Source organism: Microtus pennsylvanicus, chromosome 3 (assembly GCF_037038515.1).
Source record: "Microtus pennsylvanicus isolate mMicPen1 chromosome 3, mMicPen1.hap1, whole genome shotgun sequence".
NCBI lineage: Eukaryota > Metazoa > Chordata > Mammalia > Rodentia > Cricetidae > Microtus > Microtus pennsylvanicus.
In genome coordinates this window covers 94,535,594-94,544,271 of record NC_134581.1, presented here as the reverse complement: position 1 = coordinate 94,544,271, position 8,678 = coordinate 94,535,594, and the positions used below count along the sequence as shown (strand labels likewise).

The 8,678-nt window shown below is 46.4% G+C and overlaps 1 protein-coding gene across 1 annotated transcript; it reads left to right on the top strand.

Moving 5' to 3' along the window:
- The first annotated feature begins 3,163 nt into the window (after window positions 1-3,163).
- On the top strand, window positions 3,164-8,303 carry LOC142846815 (spermatogenesis-associated protein 31E1-like). The gene is made up of 3 exons (XM_075967610.1): window positions 3,164-3,349; window positions 4,220-4,293; window positions 4,805-8,303. The coding sequence occupies exons 1-3, from the start codon at window positions 3,164-3,166 to the stop codon at window positions 8,301-8,303; spliced, it is 3,759 nt and encodes a 1,252-aa protein (XP_075823725.1).
- The last annotated feature ends 375 nt before the right edge of the window (window positions 8,304-8,678 follow it).

Below are 8,678 nucleotides of genomic sequence, written 5' to 3'. Positions count from 1 at the left end.
AAACTATGTATCTTGTGTTAGCATATAATTGCCTAGAATTTGGCTAGGAGGGAGTAAAGAAAAAGAGCAGCAGAGGAAGCAGCAGAAGCTGCAGAAGCAGCAGGAGCGGCAGTAACAATGTAGCAGAGAAAGATGGACACTCGTGGGGATAGAGAAAAAGAAGACTAGAGAAGAACTAGGCAGAGGGCAGAGAAGGGAGAACTAGGCAGAAGTTGTAAGGGGTAGGGACTACATAGGGCTAATTAGGAAGCTGAAAAAACAGTGCAACAATGTGGAGACAGAGAGATTCTCAGAGAGAATTCTTTTAGATGAAGTAAAAGAAAAGCAACCATCAGAAAGCATCTGTGTTTCTTTATCCCTCCTCCCCAAGATAAAAAGATCTAATTATTAGATCACTAAGAATTTTTCCTAAGCTATCACTGTGTTCGTGAATTTTCTTAGATGCCCTGATGCTGATGGGGGCTTTACTAGATGAAGCCCTTTTTGAGAATTAGTTAGTACTCTATATGACCATTAGACAAAAAGTTTTAAATATATATATATAAATATATATAATATGCAAGGTTTAAAGGGTCCAAATAAAACCAAATAATTATGAGATTAGTGGCAATAAAATAGTCTGTTAATTTTGGTTTTTCTTCTATCCCATATTAGGTAGGGCTTCTGCCATGAGCCAGAGATCTTGGATTTTCCTATAACAAGCATGCTTGGGCTTAGACGAGAGAGTCATACTCCAACCCTGAAACCAGCTTTAATTTTTAATTGAACTGGAACTGCAAGAGGCTACTTGCATATATGTCTGTGGAGATTAGCAGAAACAAACATATGAAAATATTTATGAAATATTATCCTATTGGAAATATGATATACTAATAGGCCAATTTAGTGTTTTTCTTGGGACATTTTCTCTGGATGATTCATCCCATTTGTTCAGCGGTCTTCAGATTCCTTAGCTGGATGCCTTCATTTTCCTGAAAAGCCAAAAACAAAACCCTGCCCCAACCCTAACATTGGGGACATTACCTTTTGGCAACTTATATCTGATCAGATGAAAAGTATTTGTTAGTTTAGATTTAATGGTCATGCTGTTTCCTGGACTATCGCCACTCCTAATTCAAAGATCTCTCTTGTTCTTGTTTCTCCTGAAACTTTTGTTTTAACTTCTAAAGCTAATCTATCATCCAGAGAAGTATGATTTTTTTTTTTACAATAAACATTAGGTTCTTTAATTGCTCTGGGAAGGAGTTTCCCCCATAGTGACAGGGAATGACTGAATCAAATTTGGCATAAGGGCATGCAAGAGGCCCCCACAAAGTGTTTCCCAATGGCAAAAGTCACCTTGTCAGTGCCTTGTTGATCTGCATTCATTAGTCAATATCGGCCTTTGCCATACATTTTGCATACTCCTTCAGTTTTAGGCAAGGGCCTTCAGTTTTGATTATTCCTAGAAGAAATATTCTTTCTAGAAATGACCTGTCTACAATCCCTTTTTAGGTGATGTTGTTTGCCACAATTAAGACAAGACTTTAAGGGAAGTCCTAGTAGCTGCTTGGAAGACAGTAGTGCTGAGACTATAGTTAACTATAGAGGCCCAGATGTTTAGCTCCAGAGGAGAATAATATTAGCAACAGGCTAGAGATAGTTCTTGTGATATTTTGGCAAAAAAAATGTGGTTACTTTCTGTCCTTGTCCAAAGAGTCTGCCTGAAGCTAAAATAGAAAGGTGTGGACTAATTTCATAGATTTCAATAGGCAGAGAAGATTTCACGACAGTTTACTACTGTCTCTGCTGTGTGGTTATTAGCGATTAGTCATTACTATGCACATTTACAATGAAAAAGATCAAGCAGGGCAGAAGGAAATACAAGTGCACAGTTGGAGGGGACAAAGAACACATGAAATGCAATGGTGGAGCCTTGCTTGGTGCTGAAAGAGATAAAGAAAAAGGGAGTAAAGGGAGGGGTCTCCTCAGGGCAAGACCCTAGCCAGCTAATCCTGCAATTGGTGAGAGGAAAAAGCCTTAAGGAGTGTCTTGTCCTTAAAGAGCAACAACAAACCAAAGCTTATGCCAATACAATTCAAGAAGAGTCCTGGTTCCAAGCATCATGCTAAAGAGGCCACGGAGCTTGGCTACTTTGGCCATGTGGTTCTGGCATTAGAGTCACTGAGGAAACACGAGTAAGGGATTGAGGGATCATCCCCTGTGCTTAAAGAAAGCTCTTGAAACCGGGCATATGTTAGTGGTTGCCCTGCATGGATGCCTAGAGAGGCCAATATGTGAAGCTATAAAGGTGAAGCCTAGAATCCTTGGATACCCCAAGATGTCGGAGATGCCAGAGCTGTGGATCCCTGTCAAGGAAAGCTGCTGACAGGGAGTGGAAGCAGCTCAAGAGGAGTGAGCTGCAGTCGACGGGCTGAGAGGACTGGAGAGCTGAAGGGCCCTTTGATATCCGACATGGAGGGGCAGAGTTTGGAGTTTGCCCTGCTGGGTTCTGGTCTTACTTTGGTCCAGTATTTCCTCATGACACCCTTTTTCCTTTCTCAAGGAATGGAAATATATTTTATGTGACATTGTCTGTTGAAAAAGGCAATATTAGTTTTACTTTTATATTAGGTTACAGATAAGAGATTGACTTGAGTCTCAGAAGAGATTTTTGACTTTGACAGACTTTTGAACTTTGATGAAGTGACATGGCTACAAACCTATGGAGGGCCAGTGAATTGACCGTGGTGGGTGGAATCAACCCCACAGGCTCATGTATTTGAGTGCTTGGTCTCCAATTGTAGAACTTTGGAAGAGATTAGGAGGTGGGGCCTTTTGGAGGAAGTATGTCACCTGAGGTGGCTTGGAGGTCAAAAAGCCCACAGAACATGGACAAGCCTCTCTCTGGGGGTAGTAGAGGAAGAGAAAATAGACAAGAGTCTATTTCTGATGGAGTGTGCAGACGGAATTAGAAACATACGAAAAAGGCTGTGGAGGATGGAGCCCATGTGAAGCCTGGAGGACAGGGAGTAACTTGTCAGCTCTTCCAAGCCCCTCCCCCACACTCAGGAGCCCTTTGTGACAGGGAGACAGGCCCTCTGTGATGCATGCCTGGCCCAGCTGCCAACTCCCAGAGAGAACTCTCAGAGTTCAGTTGCCTGAGATCAGCATTGCAATCCAGATGGAGAATTTTCTCTCTCTTCTGGAAAGCGTTGATCCTTCATGGCTGACCCCCAGCTCCACCACTTGGGCAATGGACATGATCTTTGCCTTTGTGTGTGGGCTGGGGCTCTTCTGCCTAGTATTACCATTCCTCCCCCTTGACTTAGCCTCACCTCCACCAGCAGAAAACACCACCACCAAGAGGGTAAATATGCCTTAGGCCCAAAGCAAGGAAGAACAGTTTCTTCTCTCTCCAGACTTCCCTTTCCAAATCAGATAGGGAGGTGGCTGACAGGGGATCTCAGCCAAGAGCCGGACCCCATCCTCTTGAGAACTGGCAGGTAGGGCAGAGGGAAGAGTGGGCTACAAGGTGTCTGCACTCAGACCATCATACCTAGGAGAGGCCTTGTGACTTGGTGGTCAGGGCAGTGTTCCTTGGTTGGTTAGGGACCTCTGAGAAAGAAAAGGTTCTGAGCGATGGTTTCTATGTCCCCCTCTAACATACATGCTTATAGGGTTGATCTAGCTGATATGAAGGGGGAAATGACCCCCCCCCCAGGACATTAGGAAGTGACTGCTGGTAGTTCAGAGCTGAGCCTCTTTATCTTCAGCAGATCTTTGATCAATGACATCCATGGTGGATCTCACAGCCCCCATTTGAGTTTTCCGAGAGAAAAACCACACGTTTTCCCACATTATAGATCCATGAATGGGGCCACAGGTGCTGTCTCTCTCTGTCAGGTGGTGAAGAGTGAGAGCAGCAAAGTCAGGAAGAATATCAGGACCATGAAAGGTAGGCTACTTTCCTTCCCCTGGAGAGGCGACTTCAGCCCCTCTGCCCGTGATTACACTTATGAGTTGCAGGACCCTTTAGAGGCAGCTCCTGGCCAAGAACCCAGAATTAAAGACATTTCCCAGGTTCTGTGCTTAGAATGAAGCTATGGACAGCCAGGACTGGGTACTGCCTGAGGAGGGAAGGTGTGGGAGGAAGTGGGGCCAAGGGATGAAGTGGTGCCAGGCTCTCTGATTTGGAGGTAACCTGGTTGTTTGCCTCTGAGACATTTTCCTCTTTCAGAGCGCGAGTCTTGCCCCTTCCCTGCACAGGGAGATAATGACAGCTATGGAGGTCAGTAGAAGTGGATGTGCCTGGTTCGTGGCATTGTCCTGCCCAACATGCACCTTGCTCTCCATGCATTTGGGCTCCCAGCTTGCTCACGGATGACTGAGATCCTGTTTAACTTTTCATTTCTACAGAAGGGACAGTTCACTCAGTCTCTGGTAAGATACCCTGTCCCTCCTATACCCACCAATAACTCAGTCTCCATTTCCAGCTTACAGAGGCAGCAGGAAGAAAACTAAGGAGGACAAGGTACTGGGTTTACTTCCGCACAGGTGAGCCATGTCCAATTCTCTCTGGCTCACCCCTATTGCCTGCTATGTGATCACCCCTGACCAGGGCATGAGTTATCCTGGAAACAGGGGCCTTCTGGATGGGTGGGATATGAGTACAGCCCTTGAGGTTAAGAGCTCAAGATCTTATAAAAGAGCAGAGCGTGGCACGGTGGTTCTGATGGGCTAGGAGGGTCCTTCCTCATTCATCTTGCCCCACAGCCTGGCCCCATGAGCTCCTGGCTGCAATCACATCTCTTGTCTCTTACAGCATGCAGGAGAGGCTTGTTAATACCATCAGCATTTTCCAGGACTTAGGACAACATGCCTCAGGTGAAGCATTCAAACCAGATGCTACCAAAGCCCACCTGCCACCTAGGCAGCCCACAGAGGAGTCTGTGGCCACCAATTCATCCCTAGAGACTTCCTCTGCTCCTCGCAATGAACACCTGTTGCTTCAAGACTCTAAGCCCTTGTCTCCTGTCCTGATGAAGTCATCATCGATTGAGCCACAGTTGTCTGTGACTGCCTCTTGGCCACCAGAGATGTTGACAACTGGAAGACGCCATTCACCACCACAACAATGGGCCCACTCCTACCCATCTCATCCTCTGGATCCTGTGGCTTGTCCTCCACCCATGCCAGATACCAGCATGGCAGCTCCTGAGTTTGAGTGGAAAATCCTGGCGACCTCACAGAGCACACCTCTGCAAGGTTTGTCTTCTCCCATGCCAACCACACCAGGGCTTAACCTCTCAAGGAGGCCTACCTCAACCATCCCAGGTCTTAACTACTCTAACAGGCCTACTTCAACCACTCCAGGCCTTAAGTACACTATCAGGCCGATCACAACCACTGCGGGCCTTAACCACATAAGCAGGCCTGCCTCAACCACTCAAGGCCTTGACCATGTAAGCAGGCATATCTCAGACCCTTTCAGATACCATGTAGCTTCCACAACCTCATACCACTCAAACCTAACACGTGATGAGTCCTTGCAAGGGGATCGTTTGCTCACCATCCACGAGCCCTCCTTCAGGACAGGCCCCACAGACTGTCTGATAGAGGCTGGGGAGCCCTCTTTCATTAACTGTGACATGCTGGATATGCTGGAAGCTCTAATAAGCAAAAGAATCCAACTAAAATTTCGAAAGGAAAAAGAAAAAGAAAGATCTGACCTATGCTGGCTGCACTCCTGGGGCAGCAAGCAGGACAACATCACCTCACACCTCTTCTGGAGCAAAAACTGCAAATCTAAGCAGTCTTTGCCTCACCAGAAGGTCTTAGGCAACAATTTAAAGGAGACATATAACCAGCTTTTCTGGGGGCACCCCATTCTCCACAGTGAGTCCCTTGTGGCCACTGTCAGAATGGAAGGGGCTCAACTCCATCGCCCCTCCATCTTGTTCAATGGAAGCTCTGCTTACAACCCCTTACAAGATCAGACTAACCACCCTCCACAGCTCTGTTCTCCACAGCCCTTGCTTCATCACTCAGTCAAATTCCAACCTATGACTTCAAAGATTTCCTGGTCCCAATCTCTACCAGAGACCAGAACCCAAACCCAGGCCCGTGACCCATCCCCTCTCTCTAAGCTACCATGTGATTCAGCTCCAATTGGGGATGATGGGGCTTCTTGCCCAACACCCCCAGGAACCCAAGTTATTGTCCCATCTGCTGTTGAACACCTAGAGTGCCACTTTTTAAAGAAACACCGAGAAAGTATGCGTGATTTACCAGTCATGGTCAATGAATCACAGGAAGCATTTCATCAACACACTTCCAACAGATGGGACTCACAGGGGGAATTCATTAGCGCCGAACTCTGGCAGCAGATGGAAAAAGACTTAAAAAAGACATTCAAGCAACAACAACGTCAATGCCGTCACAAAGCCCAGCTATCTCTGGACCTGGATCAGGCACAACTGAATCACAAGACTTCATGCCCCTCGGCACTGGCAAATGAAAGTAGTCAGCACCCACAGAGTGTGTCATCAAATGGTCCAGAGAAATTCCATCCATGGAGAAACCAACACCAGGATCTGACAAAACGTCTGCAAAGAGCTCTGAAAAAACCTCTCTCCAGGAGCCTAGAAGTTCTTGAGACCATCTGTGAGACCGAGGAGGAAACTTCCCACAATAGACACCCGAGAAGTGTTGTGCCAAGTGTTTCCATGGTGGGGCCAGGAAAGGAAGAGCTAGAAGGCACCCTGAGAAATGATGAATGGATACAAACAAAGGACACTATGTTGCCCACGGGAACCTGTTGTGAAATCTCAAAGCCAACTATGGAGACTTGGAAAAAACCATCCTTCCATGATTCAACCAATAGCAAGAAAACTACTAATGAGACTTTCATCGTAGATTCGGGCATTCAGAAGGTTCTAGAAGGACATATGACAAGACGCCTGGTGAGGCACAAATGGAGGCTGCTCCTCAGAGTCCTCAAGACCATACGTGTTTTAAACTTGAAGGCAACTACAACTTTGCCCTTTCCACAGCCCTCCAATGCCTCTCTGCCCTGGGAATCTAGAGACAACTCCATTATCCAAATGGCCGGTGCCCTGGGAGAACCCTGCCAGAATGACCCAGAGAAAGAATGGACAAAAACTTCCACCATGAAATCTCAAACCACACAGAAGTGTCCTCCTGTTCTCCAGGTAGAATACGTGAGAGAGGCTCCAGCTGGTACCAACTTTGGGCCCTTTGATGCCCCTACAGTCATCCAGCGGGGCAATGTGACATCTGTTCGGGAGTTCAGTATACCTTCCCAGTCCTTAAATAGCAGGAATATCAGGGAGCTGGTGGAGACAGAGGAGACAGAGCCCTATTACTGGATAATCCCCTTGGAAACTGTAGAGTTGGGTAATATTGAAATCAATGAATTCCTGGAGACTAGCAGGAGTCTATCATCCCCTTCTGAAAACTTTTCCCAGGAGTCAGAAGACTCGGGCCTGAGCACACTTCACTGTTCAACTGCTGGCATTGGCCTGCAGGAGTGTGCCATTGGCGAGTACTGCCTAGACTGGGTCTCCGAGGTTCTGCTTGCTGCAGAGAGCCTGGTATCCACGGTCTCCCAGGTCAACTTTAAGGTTGTGTCCACTGAAATCAAGTCACCCTTCGAGGACAGGTACCCTGTCCCCAAGAATTCCAAACCAGAGGAACAACAGTATAGCCACATCTCTGTTACAAACAACAAAAAATATACATCTAGAAAGCCAAGGCAGGAGGACATAAAAGTTAAAGGGACCAAGTCTGTTCAAGGCCACAAAGCAACTAATGAGAAGTTCGTGGACAAAATAAAAAGCTTTGTGCAGTCGATTTTAACTCCCAAATACAAAGAGGAAGAAACCTCTAGGCAAAAATGCAAGGGTTTACTACCAATGACCCAAAGTCAACCATCAGTCACAGGCAAACTGTTCATGCCAGTTGCTGAAAAGGTCGCTGAAGGACAGAACTTCATGACCAGTGTTGGACAGATCCTAAAGAAGAAATTGGGGGTTCACAATAGCTGTGTTCCCCCAAATCCTGTGAGTAGGCCTGGATCCCACAACAGGATTCCAATGAAGGAATCAAAGAAAAACCAAGGAAACAGCACAGTTCGTCAAGCAAACCACAACTTACACAGGAAACCTGCCCAGGACAAAGGGATGACCTGTGGAAACATCCAGGCCCAGGTTTCCAGCCCCTATCAGTGCAGAGCTCAGGTTCCACAGGTCCCAAGGATGCTTGCCCACTGTCCAAGGCACTGTCTCTACCGAAATATATAACCTAGAAACCAAATGCTTTCCCCAAGGTAAAATAAACTTTTATACATCACTTCCTCTGAGTATGTTTTATCTTGAAGTTGTATCTGCATGCTAGGCCACAGAGAAATGTCTGCATTTGGTCCCCCTTAGAGTACTGCTCCAGGAGAGGATGTGACTCCCTGAAGAGAGGACAGAACCATCTCCTAACTCCATCACTGTAGTCAGTCAGTTATAATGTAATTATGGAAACAGAAGTTTTTAGGATGTGTGTGTGTGTGTGTGTATGTGTGTGTGTGTGTGTGTTAAGTCAACCAAGTAAGACCCCACCCTTAGGGTCAGCTCACCATGTGTTTCTCCTTAGCTTTGTGAAGAATCTGTGGACAGAGGCACCAGAGA